This window comes from Mus musculus, chromosome 19, assembly GCF_000001635.26.
Source record: "Mus musculus strain C57BL/6J chromosome 19, GRCm38.p6 C57BL/6J".
Classification (NCBI taxonomy): Eukaryota; Metazoa; Chordata; class Mammalia; order Rodentia; family Muridae; genus Mus; species Mus musculus.
In genome coordinates, this window is record NC_000085.6 from 41,504,943 (window position 1) to 41,527,897 (window position 22,955).

The 22,955-nt window shown below is 38.5% G+C and overlaps 2 protein-coding genes across 2 annotated transcripts in view; both read left to right on the top strand.

Moving 5' to 3' along the window:
* Lcor (ligand dependent nuclear receptor corepressor) overlaps positions 1 to 22,955 on the top strand; it is a 113,480-nt gene that overhangs the window by 22,261 nt on the left and 68,264 nt on the right. The window lies entirely within an intron of this gene.
* On the top strand, positions 20,310 to 22,019 carry Morf4l1b (mortality factor 4 like 1B). Its single transcript, NM_001326287.1, has one exon. It carries the CDS (start codon positions 20,398 to 20,400, stop codon positions 21,367 to 21,369), a length of 972 nt encoding a protein of 323 aa, NP_001313216.1. The 5' UTR covers positions 20,310 to 20,397; the 3' UTR covers positions 21,370 to 22,019.

Genomic DNA, 22,955 nt, shown 5'->3' on the forward strand with positions numbered 1-22,955 from the left:
GCTTCCAAACGCTGACACCATTGCATACATTAGCAAGATTTTGCTGAAAGGACCCAGATATAGCTGTCTCTTGTGAGACTATGCCGGGGCCTAGCAAACACAGAAGTGGATGCTCACAGTCAGCTATTGGATGGATCACAGGGCCCCCAATGGAGGAGCTAGAGAAAGTAACCAAGGAGCTAAAGGGATCTGCAACCCTATAGGTGGAACAACAATATGAACTAACTAGTACCCTCAAAGTTCGTGTCTCTAGCTGCATATGTATCAAAAGATGGCCTAGTCGGCCATCAGTGGAAAGAGAGGCCCATTGGTCGTGCAAACTTTATCTGCCTCAGTACAGGGGGAACGCCAGGGCCAAGAAGTGGGAGTGGGTGGGTGGGGGAGTGCGGGGGACTTTTGGGATAACATTGGAAATGTAAATGAAATAAATACCTAATAAAAAAAGATACATTTTTAATTTTAATTTTGTGTGTGTGTGTTTGAATATAGAAGACAGAAGAGGGAATGAAATTTCCTTGAGCCAGAGTTATATATAGGTGGTTGGAAAGTGACCTCTGCAAGAATGGCATATGCCCTCAGCCACCCAGTCGTCTCTCCACTCCTTCACTTTTCTTCTCTTAATAACATCTTAAAAAGCAGGGCCTGGAGATGATGTGGCGGGGTGCCTGGCATTGAACTTGTGGTCTTCCCTGTCTCATTCTCTTTATTGCTAGGTTAAATAGGTCTGTGCCTCCATACCTAACTATCATGTGATTTTTGATTTTGTGAAATAGGCTAAAGCACTGCCCTAATCTATATTCTAATCTGAAACTGTTAACCCAAATTTAAGTTTAAAAATGTAAAGGCAGTTGGTCCTGTGAAGGCTCTGTACCCTAGTGTAGAGGAGCGCCAAGGCAAGGAAGCGGAGTGTGGGTTGGTGAGCTGGGGGAGCGGGGAGAGGATAGGGAGTTTCCAGAGGGGAAACGAGGGAAGGGGTACCATTTGAAATGTAAATAAAGAAAATATCTAATAAAAATAAACAACAGTTATTTTTAAAAATGTAACAGCAGGCAGACCATGTAAAAACTATACAGAAATGCTTAAGATCAGAAGTGTTTAGATTTTGGAATATTTACATAGACTTTTAGTGACTGAGTTCTGAATTTCTAATCTGAAGAGCCCCAAAAATACAAAACCTTTTGAGGACCATGTTAGAGCAAAGGTGTTTGGTGACTTCAGACTAACTTGAGGAAGTGTGTAGGCTCTTTTCAGGATTTTCACTTTTACCATGAGTGACGTTGTCAACATTGAAAGGTATTTAGTGGGAGAATCTGCTTGAGTTTTAGCAAACTAGCTGATGTTTTGAAAAATGGGGCAAGAATCTGGGGATTAGGAATGGGATCCAGGGCTATTGGCACAGATCCATGGTGAGTTTATCACCGTGATTCACCATGTTGTGAGAGGTAGTGGTCTCTCCATTCATGTAGAAAGAGAGAAAATGTTAAAATCGAATGTACTGGGAAGGTTGAGGCGTGTGGACCCAACAGTTTCCCTAGAGAATAATATGGAGAATGAGAAGACTTTAAAGCTTTTGGTTTAAGCAGTTGGAAGCTCAAAGTTGTCATTTTTTAAGAAGGGGAAGACTTAGTTGTGCTTAAAGGAGGTAAGTTATGAGTGTTTGCCATAGAGGTGTCCACTGAGTTTATTACTATGAGTAAAGGGGCATGGGTGACGTGTCCCTTCATTGCTGTCTTGTTCAATAACCATTTGAGTTTTCACTTTATCCCCCAAGATTGTTAGTGGGTAGCTTTTGTTTTGAATTTTTTCTCATATACTCTAGGTGTATATATAACATCCACTCTGTGTTGGTTATTCCACCTAAATGTTCAGACAACAATTTATTTAGTCCTCATAAAACCCTGTAAGTATACTATTGTAATCATACCTGTCTGACATGGAGCATAGCGTAATGAAGAACTTTCCTGAGCTCAGAGTCAAGCCCACGTTGTTTGATGTCAGGTCATAACCATTATTCAGTGGTTCTTTCCCTTCTCTGTCACCAGCACAACTCGGGCCAGGCTGTGGTTAACTCCCAAGATCATATGCATCTTCATTTTACTCATTATTCATTTCCTATGATTTCCTTATAGTACAAAGTAGAGTGGGAAGTCTGGCATGCACACAAAGCTGATCCAAGTCATCTACACACAGGTTGTTGTGAATAATAGGCATTTTAGTAGCTTTAAAAATTGTTACTTGAGCTTAGTATAGTGGCACACACCTGAACTTCCAGGACCTCGAGGAGGCTAAGATAGTAGGATCTTTGATTTTGAGGACAGCCTGGGCTATTTTGGAAAGATCTACCATACCCCAAAATAAGCAATAGAAATTATTTTTTTTATGATATAAAATCAATAGTAAGCTACAAATGTTAATAAAAAGCTATAGATTATCACTTTGTAGACCAGGCTGGCCTCGAACTCAGAAATCCGCCTGCCTTTCTCTCCAGAGTGCTGGGATCAAAGGCATGCGCCACCATGCCTGGCTCGGTATTCTTTTTTAATAATCCTCTGACAATTTCTGATCTGTTCTTCATTACTGTAGTGTTGTCTTTTTGAGAATGTTGTGAAGATAGTATTATTCTATATGTAACTACCTGAAATTATTAATTGGTTCTATCCATATTTACTCCCAATTCTTTGAAAATTAATGTAGAATTCACCAATTGAATGATTTTCAATTAAATAATCTAGTGGCTTTTAGTATATTCACAGTAATACACAACTACTACCACAGTCTACTTGCAAGGTATTTTTCTCATTCCCAGAAGATACTACATACTTATTTTATAGTCATAACCATTTTAATTTCCTGGCATCCACAGCATCCTTTTTGTCTGTGGATCTGCCTGTTTTGGGTGTTACATATATATATAAATGGGATAATGATGATAGGATATGCTGTCTGTCATGTCTGGCTTCCTTGTGTTAAGCACAGTGTTGTTAGAAGTTTGTCCAAGAGCCGGGCGTGGTGGCGCATGCCTTTAATCCCAGCCCCCGGGAAGCAGAGGCAGGCCGATTTCTGAGTTCGAGGCCAGCCAGGGCTACACAGAGAAACCCTGGTCGGAAAAAAAAAAAAAAAGTTTGTCCAGGCTGTGTTGTGTTTCACTTCCTTTGTGTGACTTAAGCAGCTTGGGTTACCGGAGCCAAAGAGCCAAGACAGGGTGGTTTCAAGGACAGGTATTTATTTCCACACATCTCTAAGATTATAGCTCAGCAGTGTTAGTTCCTGCTGGGTGCTCCCTCTATTTCCTCATTGTTTACTACATGTTCTTTGTATGACAGAGAGAACAAAGTTGACATATGTGTCCAGGTATCTCTACTGATGACTTGAGTTCTATTTGGGATAGGGCCTCATCCTTACGACTTAATTTTCATTGCTCCTTTAGAGTCTCCATCTCCAAATATAACCAGAATAAAACTATGGCTTTTACGTATGAGTGGGTAGTGGTGATACTTTTAGTCTTTAACAATTACTTCTATATCTGAATAACATTACATTGTGAGGTTATCTTTTATCTGATAGACATTTGAGGGTTTCTACTTTTGACATAGGAATAATTTCTGTGAACATTCATGTATAAGCTTCAGTTGTTTTTCTCTTGAGTATATACTTCAATGTAGAATACTGGATCATGTGGTAATATTGTTTCACTTTTGAAAAATACAACGTTTTATATTTATTTGTGTAGGTGAGAAATGGAGTGAATGGGTGTGTATGGGTCAGGTGCCACTGTGGGCATGTGAAGTTCAGAGGACAATCCATGGAAATTAGTTCTTTCTACCCTGTCGGTTCCAGAATCAAACTCAACAGCAAGCTCTTTCTCTCACCGAGCCATCTCACTGGCCCTGCAATATAGTTATCTGTGTATATAATGAACATGTATTTTATCACATCCTCACCCTTCTAACACCCTTCCTCCATCCCTCCTCAATATGCTCCCCCTCCCAATTTAATGTCTTTAACAATCTTGATTTATTTTTATTTATGCGTGTGTTCATGTGTCTGTGAGTATATGCCACATGTGTGTGGGTGCCCACAGAGATCAGAAGGGTGTCGGACCCCTTGAAACTAGAATTACAGGTGGATGGTTGTGAACTGCCCAACATTAGGTGTTGGGACCAAATTCTGGTTTTCTGGAAGACCAGAAAACACTCTTTAGCTTTGTCATCCCATCAGCCCCCATAATTTTGGCTTTTTGAGATTCTTCTAACAGTGATTTCCTAGTGATTGTACCAATTTACACCTTAGCCAACACTGAGTTGAGAGTCCTCATTACCACAAGCTCTCCCCAGCATTTATTGTCATTTGTTTCTTAATGATGGCAGTACTGACAAGGGTGAAGTAGAATCTCATAGTAATTTTCATTTGTACTTCCCCTGATGGCTACAGATGTCAAACACTATAAAATGTTTATTATTCACTTCCATTTCTTTTGAGAACTCTCTGTTCTGGTCCATAGCTCAGTTTTTGATTGGGTTGTTTGTTTTCCTGCTGTTCAGTTTCTGGAGTTTCTTTTATATTTTAGACATTAATCCTCTGTCAGATGTGTAGCTGGCAAGAGTTTCTCCCATCCTGATGGCTGCTGCTCTACTATATTGACAGTCTCTCTAGTTGTATAGAACCTTTTGATTTCTGAGGTCCATTTGCTGATTATTGGCCTTATTTCCTCAGTAGTCATATTTGGAAAGCGCTTGCCTATGCTTGTATCTCTTTATTTTGAGATAAGGTCCTGTTGTGTAGCTTTAGCTGACTGGCAACTTGCTATGAAAATCAAGTAGGCCTTGAACTAACATTGACCCACTTGCCTCTGTTTATCAGAGATTAAAGATGTGCACCACCATGTCCAGCTTCTTTTTAAAAAAAATTGTTTCTTTTATGTATGTGAGTACACTGTAGCTGTCTTCAGACACACCAGTAGAGGGCATGGGACCCCATTACAGATGGTTGGGAGCCACCACGCAGTTGCTGGGAATTGAACTCACCTCTCCAGCCCTGCTATGTCTGTTTTGAAGTGTGCTCTCTACTCTTTCCTCTAGCAGTTTCAGCTCTTATGCTGAGGTTCTCAATACATCTGTAGTTGAGTTTTGGAGATCAAGAAAGCTCTATTTTCATTCTTTTACATGTAGATACCCGTTTCCCCAGCACCATTTGTTGAAGATTGTGTCTTTTCTCCAATTTGTATTTTTTGGTATTCTTGTCAAAAATCAGGTAGCTTTGGGCTTAGTGGTTAAAGTACTTACTGCTCGTATAGAGACTAAGTTTGGTTCTCAGCGTTTATTTACATCAGATGGCTCACAGATGCCAGTAACTCCATTCCCTTGGAATCTGACTCCTTCTGACCTCTGTGCTTTGTACACATGTGGTGCAAATATATTCACATAGGCATAATGATTTTTCTGAATTTCACTGCTGTTATAATGCCTCCATTTTTTCAAAAAGATTTATTTTATGTATATGAGTACACTGTTGCTGTCTTCAGACACACCAGTAGAGGGCATCAGATCCCATTACTGATGGTTGTGAACCACCATGTGGTTGCTGGGAATTGAACTCAGGACCTCTGGAAGAGCAGTTGGTGCTCTTAACCACTGAGCCATTTCTCCAGCCCTATAATACCTCCTTTTTATATTTAATTTTTACTAATTTGGGTCTTCTTTTTCTTTTAGTTAATTTGGCTAAGAGTTTGTCTGCCTTAGTTAATTTGGCTAAGAGTTTGTCCTCCATGTTTATCTGTACAAAGAACTGACTTTTAGGTGGCTGGAGAAATGGCTCAGAGGATAAGAGCATTGCAGACAGACAATCTGGGTTTGATTCCCAGCACCCATATGGTGCAACTAAACATAACTTCATCAGTGGAAACCAATTCCTTTTGACCTCCTGGCAACCAAGCATCCACATGGTACATGTACATACATGATGCAAAACCTCCCGCTTGCGCGCGCGCGCGCTCGCCTTCCCTCCCTCCCTCCCTCCCTCCCTCCCCCCTCCCTCCCGTGTGTGTGTGTGTGTGTGTGTGTGTGTGTGTGTGTGTGTGTGTGTGTCTTAAAAAAAGAGCAAAGAGCCAACTTTGTTTTGTCTATAGACTTAGGACTGCTTTCATTGTATTCCACAGGTTTTGGTATGTTGTATTTTCATTTTGTTTGATACTTGGAATGTCTTTTTATTTCCTTCTTCATTTTTTCAGATTGATTCATTATTCAGTAGTATGTTGTGTAATCTTTTTGAGTTTTGTATTTATTATATTTAGTATATATATATGTGTGTGTGTGTGTGTATCTTTTTGTTGATTTGTTGTCTTATTCCGTTATGAGCAGATAGAATACAAGGAACTATTTCTGTTTCTCTGTATTAGTTAAGACGTATTGTGCCCTAATATATGATCTGCTTTCCATTGACTAATAAGAAAAATGTTTATTCTGCAGTGTTTGGATATGATATTCTGTAGATCTGAACTCCCATTTGATTTATGATGTCAGTTAATTCAGACATTTCTTGTTTTCTTTTGTTGGGTTGACATGAATCAATGAAAATGAGGTTTTGAAGTTGCCTACTGCTGTTGTGTTGGGGATAATCTGAGACTTTATATCTAGTAGTATTTGTTTTATGAAATTGGACACACCTGTGTTTAGGACATAATTTAGAATTATAATGTCTTCTTAATGGATTGTTCCCTTAATATTAACAAATTGACTGTCTTCTCAGTAGTCTTTGTTTGAAGTCTGTTTTGTCAGATATTAGAATAGCAACCCTTGCTAGTTTTCTAGTCTGTTTCCTTCCTTCCTCCCTCCTCCCCTTCCCTCCCTCCCTCCTCCCCTCCCTCCCTCCCTTCCCCTTTTAAAAAAATTTTTATTTATTTTATGTATGTGAATACATTGTCACTGTCTTCAGACACACCAGAAGAGGACATCAGATCCCATTATAGATAGTTAAGAGCCACCATGTGGTTGCTGGAATTTGAATTCAGGACCTCTGGAAGAGCAGTCTGTGCTCTTAACCACGGAGCCACCTCTTTAGCCCTGGACCCATTTTTTTTTTTGGAATACCTTTTAAGGTAGTCTGGTTTCTGTGATAAGATATGTTTCATGGGGACAAAAACAGATGGAGCCTGCTTTTTAAATATAGTCTATTAGCCTGTACCTTTAGATTGGGCAGTTAGCATCTTAATATTCAGTTATTATTGAAGGGTATGTACTGATTTCTGCTGTTTCGTTGGGGGTGCATAGTTGGTGTCTGCTTTCCTCCTCATGCTTAAGTACTGTTTAAGCATGGTTTGTGTTTTTCTCAAGTCTGGTAAATGGATTTTTTTTTTCTTCAGTCTGAAGGTTCCTTAAAGTATTTTCTATAGAGTCAGCTTCGTGGACTTAATTTTTTAAGCTTATTTTTATCATGGAAAAAATGGCATTTCTACTTCTATTATGACAGATAACTTTGCTGGGTGTATATCACCCTAAGCCAGTGTTCTCAACCTTCCTAATGCTGCAGCCCTTTAATACAGTTCTTCATCTTGTGACCATCCAGCCATGAAATTATTTTTGTTGTTACTTCAGAGCTGTAATTTTGCTATATAAAGGGACCTTGTCTTTATAAACAAACAAACAAACAAAAAACCAATCTGGTAGTCCCTAGAAAAATTAAACTTAGGAAGCAGGCAAGAAAGCAGAGAATCAAAGCTAAGCTATGAGTTCCAGGACAGCTGGAGCTATGTAGAGATACCCTGTCTTTAAATAATCGAGAGGTCCCTAGGAAAGTTAAACTTAGGAAGCAGACAGGAAAACTAACAATTGAAGCTGAGTTAGAAATCCTCTGCAGTGGGCATCCAGTTGGCCTGTCAAATAAAGCGACTATGGAAGTGCCATTCTTCATACACCACGCATCCAGGACCAAAAGAGGCCATGGTGGAATGCATGTCAGTGGACTACTAGGAAAAAGGTCACAGAGCTCATCCCAGACATCACAGTCACTAAGGCTGAAGAAACGAATGGTTCCTGCTATCCACTCTGCCACACAGCAGCATATATAACTTCCTGGGTAAGGGGGGATATAAGAACTCCTTCTTTTGACTCCACACAGTTGTGCCAGCAATTCACTCCAGAAGTAGTAGTCTTTTTATTTAATTTCTATTCTTGAATTTATGTCTAATGATGGTTTTGCTTCTGTTTCTACACTCTTCAGTTATATGTTAGGGCTGTTGTTTATATTGCTCAAGTCCACTTTACTGTAAGGCATTCAATTGCTGTACTCTGTAGCCTTATCCCATGTACTTTCCCATTCATTCCTACAGTATTTTCTTTCTGTATTTCCTTTTCTTTCTTTTTTAAAATTGGTTATTTTATTTATTTACATTTTAAATGTTATCCCCCTTCCCCTCTGCAACCCCCCTATTCCATCCCCATCCCCCCTGTTTCTATGAGGGAGCTCCCCCATCCACTCCCGCCTCCCCGCCCTAATATCCCCTACAGTGGTGCCCTGGTCCTATGGAGACTGTATTTCCTTTTCTAAAACTGAATTCTAACTGTAACAGTTTTCCCCTCCTAGCTATTTTACCCACCTGTCCATCTAATATTTAATCCTGTATCCTGAAACTAGGGACTAGTCTTTGATGGATTATGTCTTTGTTCTAATTTTGGCAGATGCTAGGGCCTGAGCTGTTGGGTTCCAAGGTCAGAATGATGCTTCTAACATGGTGTCATTCATGCTAAGGTCTCAGGCCTGTTAATAGTATTGAGTTTCTTTTTCTTTCTTTTTTTTTTTTTTAAGTTTTAAAGATGAATTGTGTTAAGACATTGGGGACTCTTGGACATTAATTTTCAATACATATTTTCTAAAAAATGTAGATATCCACACATACAAATGTCTGAAGACTTTTGACTGCATATTCGCTTTTGATGCTGTATTCTTTTTACATTCTTGTTTTCATTGCATACTTTCTTTTGTGGCTACTTGTACTAACTGGCTGCTTAAGAATGTGTTAATTTTTATTTTTGTCAATTTTTTTCTGTTAATCTTTAATTTCATTGCATTATAATTGAAGAAGGTACTTTATATGATATATGACTTACATCTTTTTTCAAATTTATTGAGTTGTTTGTTTTGGCTTAACATACTGTCTTGGAGAATGTTCCTGAACCCTTGAGAAGAATATCTATCTGGCTGGTTTTGGTTGGTGACTTCTTGCTTTTCCTCCAGGTCCAGTTGATTAATAGTGATGCTGTGAAGTTCCTGTGTTTCTTCTGCTTAGTTGGAAGTGAGACATTGAAGTTCTCAGCTGTTTTTATTGAGTCACTTCTCCCTTCTGTTTTGTGAAATTTTCCTTCTTATATGCTTCCTCCTTCCTCCTTTGTGGGACAGGTCTCTCTATGTAGGCCTGGCTTGCCTGGAGCTCACTGTATGGACCAGGCTGTCCTCAAACTGAACAGAGAGCTCTGCCTGCTTTGTCTCCCAAGTGTTGGGATTAAAGGTGTGCACTACCACACCTAGCTTTTTTTTTTTTTTAAACAAACAAACAAGCAAGCAAACTAGATTTATTCATTTAAAAAATCTTTATTCTCTCATATATTATATCCCAACTGCAGTCTCTCCCTCCCCTCTTCCTCAGAACTCTCCACTCCCCATCTCCTAGAAAAGAGCAGGCCTCTCAGGGACATCAACCAAGCATGGCATAGTAAGCTATAATAAAATCAAGGCTGGGCAAGACAACCCAGCAGGAGGGATAGGGTCCCACAAGTAGGTAAAAGAGTCAGAGACAACCCCTGCACCCACTGTTACGAGCACAAGAACCCCAGTAACATGCAGAGGACCCAGGTCAGACCCTTATAGGCTCCCTGAACTCGGTGAGTTCCTATGAGTCTGGTTAGTTGATTCTGTCAGTTGCGAATAACCCTAGCAAAGACTCCTAGTAATGAGGACACCTAGTACTGGGAACCTGAACTGGCCATCTTCTGTAACCAGGCAAGGCCTGAAGTGGAGGGATTGGCACACCAACCCAGCCACAAAACATTCAACCTGCAACCTGCAGTTTGTCCAGTCTGCAGAGTGTTTATTCTGGGACTGGAGCCTAGCACAGTCATCATCAGAGAGACCAGAGGGACTTCATCCAGCAACTGATGGAAGCTGGTGCAGAGTCCTGTGCCAAACATAAGGGGACCTTGGGGAGCCCTCCCTTCATAGATCTCCTATTCTGCCCCCTTCCTGCCAAAAATCTATATACTTTTTCTCTGTCATGCAGATGTATAATTACTGTTTTATTTAGTTGCTTTTTAAATTACAGGGAACAAAAGAAGAATATAAAATTCAAATCCCCTGTTTTATTGGTTGAATACTCCAAATATACTTTTTCTAATATACTTTCAGATTCTGTCTTAGGTAATTTATAAATATTTAAGCTATAGAATTTAAGAATGTATTTAGTTACCTTACAGATAATATGGAGTTGAGTATATGAATAGTTTTGAAATACCCTAGAGTTATACTAACATTAAATGAAACCTCTGGCAGTATAAGGCTCCTGCCAGCCATGTTAGTACCAGAAAGTGAACATTCTTTCAGTAATGTGAAAGTTTAATATATACCTCTATACTTCAGTCACACAGATTCCCATTTTCATTAAAATGAAGGAAATAATTAGCTTATAGTTCTGTTTTAATTAACTCCATCACTTCCCACTAAGCATGAGGACTCCTTTTTATCTTGTGCCTACCTGTTATGTTGTAATTTATACTTCTGGCATCTTTAAGAAAAATTATCACACACACACACACACACGGGGGGGGCAGGGAATGAATGTGTGTAAGGGAGGAAGGGCTAATGTATGTATGCATGCACACTTTACTATATAAATGGCATTCATATGCATTTCTTGACCTTATATGACTGAGGTTCTCTAAGGGATTGAGACCCAGAGATTGTCAACTCCAGGTGTAATTGACTCACCCTTAATCATCTTCAGATTTACATTTAAATGGCTTCTTTCTAAGAATAATTACTGAAGTCAGATATAACATGTATTAACAGAACAAATGACTTGACTGCACTTGAATTTCTCAAGATATTCCTATCTCTTAGCTATTGAGTATCCGATACTTTGGTCATTTAATTCATAGGAATCTCATTCATGACTCTATATGTAAACATACAAATATAATTATATAAAATTTATTTTGAAAATGTTTCAGCTGCTAAATATATAGTCCTTTTCTTTTGATTTTATTATTATTTTTTGTTGTTGTTGTTGTTTTTGTTTTTTACGAGACAGGGTTTCTCTGAAGTTCTGGCTGTCCTGGGACTTGCTCTGTAGACCAGGCTGGCCTCGAACTCAGAAATTTGCCTGCCTCTGCCTCCCAAGTGCTGGAATTAAAGGTGTGCGCCACCATGCCCGGCTTCTTTTGATTTTATTAATAGCACTGTTTTATTGAGCTATGTTCTTTTTGGTTTGTTTTTAGGTTGATTGTGAACACATTTATTGTATAAAATGTATAGTAGTAAGCTGTATAAAAAGTAGTTCTATTTTTTTATTTAAAAAAACCTTTTCATTTCTAGTTTTGTTTTATAGATAGGGAGACTAGGTTGACCTGGGCTAGAAAGGCATCTCTCTTCATCAGATCTCAGTTGCCCCTTCTGTTCTGTTTACTATTACTTCAAGTCTTCATGCCAGATACACAAAATAGAATTGTTATTGTAAAGTTTTATTGTAAAACTTCTTAAGCCACTCAGAACATATATAAGGATTTAGGTATTAGAATGAATGGATATATTTGTATTTATTTAATTTATACATTTATTTGTTGAATGCTTATTGAGGGACTGTAGTTTTTTTGTTTTTTGTTTTTTTGAGACAGGGTTTCTCTGTGTAGCTCTGGCTGTCCTGGAACTCACTCTGTAGACCAGGCTGGCCTCAAACTCAGAAATTCACCTGCCTCTGCCTCCCAAGTGCTGGGATTAAAGGCGTACGCCACCACCGCCCGGCTGAGAGACTGTAGTTTAATTAGGCAGGTTGATGCTACGATGTGAATAAGCTTCATTTTCTTTGTTTAATCTCATGGATAAAATGCCAATAGTAATTTAAAGTGTAGTTTATTGTGCTGGCAAGTTTTTTGTCAATTTGACATATCCATTTGGAAGAAAGCACTCTCAGTTGAGAAAGTACTCCCATCAGATTGGCCTGTGGGCAAGTCTGTGGGTCAGTCTCTTGATTAATGTTGATGTGGAGTGCCCACGTCACTATCGCAGTGCCAGCCCTAGGCAGCTGGTCCTAGATTGTATAAGACAGCGAGCTGGATAAGCCATGAAGAGCAAGTCTGCTCCTCAGTGGCTTTTGCCTCAGTGTCTGCCTCCAGGTTCCATCCTTCCTTCAGTGGTGAGCCAGGTTTGAAGGTGTAAATGAAGAGAACCCCTTTCTTCACCAAGTTGGTTTTGGTTGTGATTTTTAAGACACAGTAGAAACCCTAAGACATTCATTACATACAGAACAGAATCAACACTGATGAGGATGTTTTAAAGAGTTAATGATAACTGCTGCTATGGATGGCATTATAGTTGTTAGGGAAAGGGATAGTAACAGTCAAAAGTCAGGGATGGAAAAGAGAAAATGAATTTGAACTCTTTATTTATTAATATTATCTTCTTTATTATGTGTATGTATTAGTACAGGCTTATGCCAGCAATGGCATACACATGCCTGCAATGGCATACACATGGCCGTCAGAGAACAGCTTTATTTTCTTCAACTATGGGGTTTAAAGGGTTGCATGCAGCCAGCAAGTAACTTTTACCATCTTGAAAAAGTGGGGATTTGAAATAAGATGAATAGAATTCTTAATGTCTGTTTTGTTTTTTCAAGACAGGCTTTCTCTGTGTAGCCCTGGCTGTCCTGGAATTCATTCTGTAGAAAGGCTCTTGAATTCAGAGATCTAGCTAGCTACCTCTACCTACCTAGTGCTGGGATTAAAGGCGTGTGCCACCACCACTGAACCTTGACTGACATTTCTAACCTGAGTGACCTCCATGATGCCATTTTCATACTAAGGAAGAAAGGAAGAGTAGGTAGTGAAGAAAATGGAAAGGTAGTAGACTATTGAGCCTTTTGAAGTGCTGCAACCGCTTAATAAAAAGTTCCTCATGGTATGGTGACCACCAACCATAAAATTATTTCCGTTGCTGCTTCATAAATGTAATTTTGCTACTGTTTTGAATCATAATATACATAACTGATATACAGGATATCTGATACACACACACACACACACACACACACACACAGGGGTCGTAACCCATAGGTTAAAAACCACTGAATTATGATATCTTGGTACACAGTGTACAGTGGGATATTAGAAACAAGATCTAGAGCAAGATTGTGAGATTGGTGAGTTGTCAGTATATACATGATAGCTGAAATCTTAATTTTGACTCTTTGATTATGGTTTTAAGGGTTTTGTTTGTTTGTTTTAAACACTGTGTGTGTGAACTCAGGTTGCAATCCTTAGTGGCAAGCCCCTTTACCAGTTGAGCCATCTAGCCACCAAATTTTAAGTATTTTAATGGCAAGGCATATATTTTATTTTTCAAATAATTATTTTACTTTATATGTATGGGTATTTTATCTGCATGTATGTATTAAGTACTACATGTGTGCCTGGTACCTGAGGAGGTCAGAAAAAAGGGATGGATCTCCTAGAACTGGAATTACAGGTGGTTTTGAGCTACCATGTGGTGCTAGGAACCAGGATCCTCTGTAAGAATATGTGTTCTTAACAGATGAGCCAGCTCTCCAGCCCCAATACTTTATTAATATGATGTAAATTTCTTTTAAAAAAATATTTGGTAATACTTTTTTAACTTTATGTGTATGGTGTTTAGTTTTACCTGCATATATGCCTAGGCACTACTTTTTTGCCTGGTGCCTGTGAAGCCTAAAACTAAAAGAGAGTGTTGGATCCCTTGGGACTAGAGGTACAGATGTTTGTAGGTTTTGGGAGTCAGAGCTAGGCTCTCTGTGTTCTTAGCCCCATTTTTTTTAACTCTTTCACAACAGATTTTATTGATTGAGAAGCAGAGTACATAGAAATTCCAATTCTTATTACATGTATCCAAAAAGAGCCATATATTGTATTCACTACCCAAACTCTGATGAGTCACATTGTGTTCATGTATACAAATAAAGAGCTACATACTGTTTTTCTTTGAACTTATTCCAGTGATGTTCCAGCCTCAAACTCAAGTTTCTCTTAGAGCTCTCAAAAATGCTCATAACCCTCGGCTCCACCAGTCCACAGTTTTACGCCACACACAGAACAGACTCAGGACTTCCACCTTTCACAGCACACTATCACAGCTGCTAGGAAGACGGGCTGCCACGACCACAGACACCACAGTTCTGACAGGGCAAGGGCCAAAGACTGGCTTCTCACAAAATGGTTCTACTAGATAGAACTGAAAATATCCCAGACACAAATGCACGACTGAGACTCCAAATTGCTGTTTAATGTGCTTTGTATCGTAGGACATAAAACTAGCCCCCTCTACAGAATGTTATGGTGACCCTGAGACAGGCACAGCCTCTCCTGATTCAGTATCTTGGGCTCTGCCTTCACCGCTCCTCACTAACCATCATGATGGTGTGGGGTGCATCACTGGAGCTGCACTGCCCCTATTTTCTAAATTCTAAGATCAGCACACTAAGTCACAGGCTTCATTGTAGCATTTTGTATAGTAATTTGTTCCCATTGTTCTTCCCTATCTACCTGTCTTTCATCCTTCCACTCTCAGTCACCCTCCCCTTTCTCTCTTCACATTCTGTGTATTCCCTTGATCCCTCCCTTCCTCCCTCCCTCCCTTCCCTTGTTCCTTCCTATCTCTTCTTGATCCCTTTTCTAGGTTCATAACCTCTACCAGTGTGTGCTCACTAACTAGGACCCATGTATGAGAAAAAAATGGATCTTTTGCCTTTCTGAACCTGGACTAACTCACTTACTTTGTAGATTCATCCTACAAGTTTCACAATTTCATTTTTCTTTGCAGGTAAAATTTTTTTTCTTGGGCTACATTTTATCCATTTATTAGTGGCTGGATAGACTGATTCAATTTTTTTCTTTGATTGTGAATAGAACCACAGTGAACATGGCAACATAGGCATCTCTAGTAGGACTTAGGCTCCTGGGAACATATGTCTGGTTGTGATATACCTGAGTCATAAGGTAGTTCTGTGTTTTGTTGTTTGAGAAACCTCTGTACTGATTTTCATAGATGTTAGACCTGTTTATTCCCTCATTCCAGGAGTGAATATGGGTTCTTTTTTCCTGTCAACATTCTCAGATTTTTTGTTTCTCTCTCTCTTTCTTTCTTTCTTTTTTCCTTTCTTTCTTTTTGTTTGGTTTGTTTTCTTGTGTTTTTACTTTATTGTTTTAATATAGCTATTCTCAGTGTAGTGAGACGGAATTTCAGTGTTATAATTTGCAGAGAATGAATGGTTCATTCTTCTAATTAATAAATGATTGGCAGTTTGGTTTGTTAATGTGTGTATGTGTCTTTTAATTTTTGCAGCTCATTAAATTTTCTAGTTATTACGTCCCTGTAGCTGGTAGAGTCTATTATTTTCTGTGCTATGCAAACCTTTTTAGTTTTATATAATTTTACTTGTCAAATCTTGAGAGTATTTTCTTGTGCTACATGTAGTATTGGAGTCCTAATGCAGAAAGTTCTTGCCTATGCCTATATTTGAAGTATTTTTCCCTAAAAGTTCAGAATTTGAGGCTTTAAATTAAAACGTTCAATCCATTTGAGTTGATTTTTGTATAGGCTAACAGATAAATGCCTTGTTTCACTCCGGTATTAAATAGGCTTTTTAAAAATTAAGTATATATTTTGATACTTTTGCTAAAAAAGTAGGTGGCCACAGCTATGTTGTGTTATTTCTGGAACCTCTGTTCTGTTCCAGGTCTATGTGCCTATTTTTGTACCAGTACAATACTGTGTTTGTCAATTAAGGTTGGGTATTGTCATACCTTCATTAGTATTCTTTCTTGTTAGGATTGCATTGGTTATATGTGGTCTTTTTTTCTCCCATGGTAATTTTTGGACCTTTTCCTCCTAATTTTGTGAAGGTCATTGGAATTTTGATAGGGATTGCATTGAATATGTAGATTAGTTTGACACTATAACATAACATATTAAGATTTTATTTATGTGTGTATTATTTTGTCTGCATGTATCTTAAGTACACCCCTCCCATGTGTACCTGGTGTATCATATCTTCTGAAACTAAAGTCAAATAATTTCAGTCAAATAATTTTAAGCTTCAGTGTGGTTTCCAGGAACTGAATCTGGGTCCTCTATTAGAGCAGCAAGCACTTCTAACCACTGAGCTATCTTTCCAGCACCATTACAGAGACATTCAGGAAGGAGTATTTGTACAGTCTTACATTTTAATAAGAACCAATCACATTTATATTGTTCAGAGGTGTTAGATCTTCTGGCCCTTATCATTTAATAGAATATTTTCAAGATTAATATTTGTTTAAAAGGAAACAAACTCATTGCTGACCTTAATTGGCTGTGTATTTGATATATTCTTGCCATGTTATTTTTTTATAATCTATTTTTTTATCCTTTGGAAATTAAAAAAAGTAGAGATTGTGACTCAGATCAAAGGGAGGCATTTGTGGGAAATTTTAACGTCATGTTTTTTGGAATTATTTGAGGAAATCAGAGCCTAAAAATGAAGCTTAGAATCTGTAGTTTAAGAACACTGTAGGAATGGGAAGGCTTCTCTTTAGGCCTTTGCAACATTAACTTTAGTTTGGGAGAAAGATACATGTGAAAGAAAGACGAACACACAAGATTTAGACAGCACACAAGAGTTTTATTTTATAAAATGCTTCTGCAGTGCTGTACATATGGCAGAAAACAGAGAGGTTTGGCATTTTGCTTTTCTGTTTAAAAGGGGCAAGGATCTGAGAAATCTGAGGGTGAGAGTGGAAGCCAAAGCTCCAGGAGAGAGAGTTGCTGATACCTTGTCTGCGCACTGTTGCTACTCAGGGTCTGCCTTGGTCCACTAGATGTTCTCAGTTAATATATTTTGGTTAAAGGACTAAATATTTATTGAACTGGATTAAAGAGTACTTGGAAGGAGATTGATACTTTAATTTGGACAAAAGTGAGATGCAGAGACTTGAGAAAATCTTAGCAAAGAGATGAATACTGAATAGCAAAACAGAAACAAAACAGTCTGAGCAGAGCTGTGTTGAGAAATGACACCCTACAAAAGGAGATTGTTTCAGATTATAAGATGATTTTATTGTTGGATGGGGGATTGCAGGGAGGACTCTGTGTTCTTTCGCAGTGTGTTCTCTTTAAAGAAGCTCTAAGTAGACTCTGTAGACACTGAAAGCTGTAGTGAAGAGACTTGGAGACAGACAGAGACCAGTTGTGATGCTGATTAGGACTTCTTTGCAAGTAGTCAAGTCCCGGGAGACAGGTTTTAAAATTGTGACAGTCTGCATAAAGGTACTTTAAAGTCCATGACTGGCCTATTCAGTATTCCTTTTTTTTTTTCCAGTAGCATAAACAAAGGGTATTGATAGTACAGTAAACATAAGTTCAGTCAACTTTTCAAGCCCAAAGAGTAAGACCTGAAGTACAATTTACATTTTGCTTCAAGTTCTAAAACTCCATCTGTATCAGCTTTGGAATTTTAATTCTGTGTGTGGCGTGTAAGAATAAACTGGTTAGTGACCAAATTCTTAATTTTTGCTATTCAACTATTTTTCTTGAGTTTTTTTCTAATATTGCCAAAAATTTCAGACTGTTCAGTGGATGTGTAATAAATAAACTTCCAAAACGAAGGGACATGTTTTACTCATTGTTTGCCTGCAGTCTTGGCTTGTTCATCTTTTTTTAAACCAAAAATAAGCTCCTTAAACACCCACAAGTTTAGCCATTAAAACTCCTTTTGAAGACCTTCTTTGCCAGTGTGTTGAGCCACTCTGAGGCAGGCGCATGTGCACAGTTGCAGTGAACAGCGCTCCTTTTTACTTTTTTCTTTTTTTAAAAGGATCTCTCACAAAGTTTTATTAAAGGAACACTTTCCAGATTTACTTTTTAATTAGTCTGCTCTGGCAGGTTTCTAATTATAAATAACCAAAAATCACCTGGATCAATGACAGCCATTATGCATACTCTGTAGTATTTCCTTCATGCTGTGCCCAAGTCAGTATATTGCCAGTGTAGTGCCGGTCATCAGTTTTAACCAACATGGCATAGTGTTCTGTTTGAGATTTCATCAAAGCTGGGCCAATTACCTCAGATGGCCAGTTTCAGTCTGCCCTTTGTATCATCCTCAGTATCTGTTTGTATCTAAGTATATACTTCCCACTTTCCATCACCAGATGGAGCCTAGAGTTGATTGACTCCAGAGACTTTTTTCATCTTCTTTGCAGCCACCACCTTCCTGCCTTAGGTATGAGATGGCCCCAATCAAGATTAGCCACCACGATGGCTGGGGAACGCAGTTTTTATTCCTTATGGTACTTTGTTATCTTTCTTCCTGGCTTTCCTATGAAATCTTGGTATGAATTTTTGAGTGTCTTTGTTCTTACTTGCCTTTTGTTAATGTTAGGCATAGCACGTAAGATAATTCAGTGTTGCTATGCAACTGCTAAATTCGATATTTATTATTAGTAAAACTGAATAGTGCTAATATCCAGTGAACAGAGAACAGCAAAATATTTAAAGTGTGTAGTGCATAAGGCTCAGTGTGTTGTGGCAAGTGAACAGAAGAGAAATGGCTTACATATGGTTATGTTTTAGAACAAAATTAGTTGTGGCAAAATCTTTTATGACTAAGTTTGTTGTGTTGTTGACTGCTTGCTTATTTTTGTCAGAGTTTCTACACCCCTCCCCTAATACAGGACTTTAGTCAGTAGCCTAGTCTGGGTGTGAAACTTGCTCTGTAGCATAGCTCTGAACTTGGACATTCCACTCGTGTAGCCTCTTGAATGCTGGCTGTAATCTTGCATCATATCCAGCAAGCATTCCTCTGAACCGCCCCCCCCTGCTTTTTTGTTTGTTTGTTTTTGTTTTTTTGTTTTGAGACAAGAGTTTCTCTGGGTAGCCCTGGCTGTCCTGCAGTTCCTTCTGGCCTCACCTACAGATCTGCCTGCACTCTGCCTTCAGAGTTCAGGGCCACTCTGTTTTTCATTCTGTAATTTTTTTTCCTAATGATTATGTATTACTGAATTTCTTTCTCAGTTGACCTAGTTCAGATTTTGATCTTTGTTAGTTTTGAATTACTATTCCCCCAAGCGTTGGTTCATTTTCCCCTTTCTTGCTGTGTTTACATTTTTCCTTTTTGGAAATTGAGGACAGCCATGGCATGGTGGTACACAGTTGTAACCATTGCAGTCTGGAGACTGAGATAAGAGGACCTAAGGATATTATCCTGGGCTATTTATAGAAACCCTGTCTCAAAAATAAAATTTGACTTACTATGAGAGTTTAAAATTTGTTATAATTTTATATAATAGATCTTTCATGTAAGAACTACCAAACCTGCTGGATTTTTTGGTTATTTAATACCTTCTAAGAGACTCAAATGCTTTCAGTCTTACTGTAAAGATGAGAATTCCTTTCTGGAAAATAAGAGGAATTGGAGTTGGAGACTGTTTTGAGATTTACTTAAAGGAACAGAGGTTAACTGTTACTGAGACTCTATAGTCTCCAGGGTCAAAAATAGATAGTATTTGGCCATTAATCCCGATGATTGCACCACCACCGCTGCCTCTCTACCTCTACAGCTCCTAACTCACGCCTTTCTTCTTTTCTAATGTTTGAAAGAGCAAGAGGACACAGTAACTAATTACATTAGGTAAATAACAATCAGCTGTTTGATTAGTGGGTAATTTAATTTTGTTAATACCTTTAGAATAATTTGATGTCAAGAAATAAAATTGAAAAATAATTGCTTTCTAATGATAAATCAAAAAGTTACAGTTTAAAAATAATATAAAAATTAACTCTAATTACAATACGAACTTCAGTAGCTACTGTATTGCAGATTAGAGGTTTATAGGAAGTAGAGCAAAGACATTTTAATTACAATATTATTTTTATTATCAGTTTAGCAAGATAGTACTGTTTCTGAAGTCTGCCTTTTAATTTTAATTTTAATTGTATGTGTAATTTGCCTACCTCTGTCTGTGTACCATGTGTATGCACTGCCTTTGGAGGCCAAAAAGGACATTGGATCCTCGGGGACTGGTATTACTAAGACAATTAAGAGTCTACATACAGAGTTGGGTGGGGTAGAGAGTAGGGGGCGGTAGTCGGGGGTGGTGGGAGAAGGAGGAGGCGGCGAATCACTTATAAATGGCGCCCAAGCAGGACCCTAAGCCGAAATTCCAGGAGGGCGAGCGAGTGCTGTGCTTTCATGGGCCTCTTCTCTATGAAGCAAAGTGTGTAAAGGTTGCCATAAAGGACAAACAAGTGAAATACTTCATCCATTACAGTGGCTGGAATAAAAATTGGGATGAATGGGTGCCAGAAAGCAGAGTACTCAAATACGTGGACACCAATTTGCAGAAACAGCGAGAACTTCAAAAGGCCAATCAGGAACAATATGCAGAGGGCAAGATGAGAGGGGCTGCTCCGGGGAAGAAGACATCCGGCCTGCAACAGAAAAATGTCGAAGTGAAAACAAAAAAGAACAAGCAGAAAACACCTGGAAATGGAGATGGTGGCAGTACCAGTGAGACACCTCAGCCTCCTAGGAAGAAGAGAGCCCGGGTAGATCCTACCGTTGAAAATGAAGAAACCTTCATGAACAGAGTTGAAGTTAAAGTGAAGATCCCTGAAGAGCTGAAACCCTGGCTTGTGGATGACTGGGACTTGATCACCAGACAAAAGCAGCTTTTTTATCTTCCTGCCAAGAAGAATGTGGATTCCATTTTGGAGGATTATGCAAATTATAAGAAGTCTCGAGGAAATACAGATAATAAAGAGTATGCTGTTAATGAGGTGGTGGCAGGCATAAAGGAGTACTTCAATGTCATGTTGGGCACTCAGCTTCTCTACAAGTTTGAGAGACCACAGTACGCTGAAATCCTCACCGACCACCCGGATGCGCCCATGTCCCAGGTGTACGGAGCGCCACATTTGCTGAGATTATTTGTGCGAATTGGAGCGATGTTGGCCTACACGCCTCTAGATGAGAAAAGCCTTGCTTTATTACTGAACTATCTACATGATTTTCTCAAGTACCTGGCGAAGAATTCTGCAACCTTGTTCAGTGCCAGTGATTATGAAGTGGCCCCTCCTGAGTACCATCGGAAAGCCGTGTGAGGGCGTGCTCGCCCTCTCTCCCTCGTGCTTGGATCTCTGTAAACAGTTTGGTTCTTAGTCCTTCTCTTGTACAAATGATGTACTTTGAAGACCGTTAGTGTATAACAGAGTTGTTTGTTTCCTCTTTGATTTTAAACAGAGAAAATAAAAGGAGTAACTGCTCCTTTTTTCTTCCTTTTTTCATTTCAAAGTTTCTACCAGTGTATCAGTGACGGACAACAGAGAGACATGCTGTAGAGTGTTTGCCTAGTTGACAAAGCTGCTTTTGAATGCTGGTGGTTCTGTTCCTTTGACACTACGCACTTTTATAATATGTGTTAATGCTCTATGACAAATGCTCTGATTCCTAGTGCCAAAGGTTCACTTCAGTGTATATAACTGAACACTCATCCATCTGTGCTCTTTTTTTTTTTTTTTAATGGTGCTTAAAGAGCCCATCCTTTGCAAGTCATCCATGTCATTCCTTAGGCATCTTATCTTTGCTCAACTGTTAAAGAATGGTGGCTTGTTTTCATGGGTTTTGTATTTGTGTCTAATGCACGTTTTAACATGATAGACGCAATGCATCGTGTAGCTGCAGTTTTATGGAAAAGTCAATCTTGTAGGAGTTGTTTTTCAGATCTTCAATAAATTTTTTCTTTAAATTTCAAAAAAAAAAAAAAGAGTCTACATACAGATGCCAGGAATCAAACTCTGGTCTTTAAGAAGAGAAGCTGAGCCAGCTCTCCAGCCCCTTAAAAGGCCATCTTTCCAGTCCTCTTTTGCTTTCTAAATTCATTGATATTTCTATGCATTTGAAAAGTAATAATGTGTACCAAATATGCATGACATTAATTCTTTCTAAAGGTCATAGTTAAAGTACATACGGATTCTCAGATCAGTTGTAATAAGTATTTGAACTTTATAGTGAGGGCCTTGACATTTTTTCTCTCTTTTTTTTAAAAGACACTGTAGATTTCACTATTCTAAGGTTTTTCTCTTTCTTTCATAACAATACACAACAGCAAGACATTTAAACTGTATTTCATTAAGTACATAACAGTTTTTGATGTAGTCAGTTAGAAAACCTGGTTTTCTTTTTCTTTCACACTGGTAAAGGATATAATGCTTTTGAACAACTTTTGTACAGCTATGTGATTTTTTTTTATCTTCATTTTTTTTCTCTTTGTGTACCTAGTGAGTTTTGCCTTTAAAAATGGACCAAGTATTTAATATTGTGTTGTGAAATAATTCACTACTTTTCATTCTAAAATATTGTGAGAGGTGAAGAAAACTGCTCTCGAGACTTTTCTCTAGAAGACTATTAACCTGAGAGAAGTTAGTTTATGTTATCAACTGTTATGCAGAAAAAGGGACTGTTTAGACTGTTCTAGACAGTTTATGGACGTTCCAAAGCATGATGCTTCATTGGGAAGGCAGTTTTTCAGAATCTCATTCCTGTAAAGTTTTGTAGAAGTGGAGACTCTGAACCTCCATTCTTTCGTTGGTTGTTTCTAGTTTCTATTTTTCTTAACTTTGAATGTGCTTTGACTCTTTGTTGTGTTCATTATTAGCAGTGCAGACACCCCTTTTAGATTTCTCAGGGA

What these genes read in the sequence shown, in the direction of transcription:
- Morf4l1b (NM_001326287.1), top strand. Translation starts at nt 20,398, where the DNA reads ATGGCGCCCAAGCAGGACCCTAAGCCGAAATTCCAGGAGGGCGAGCGA.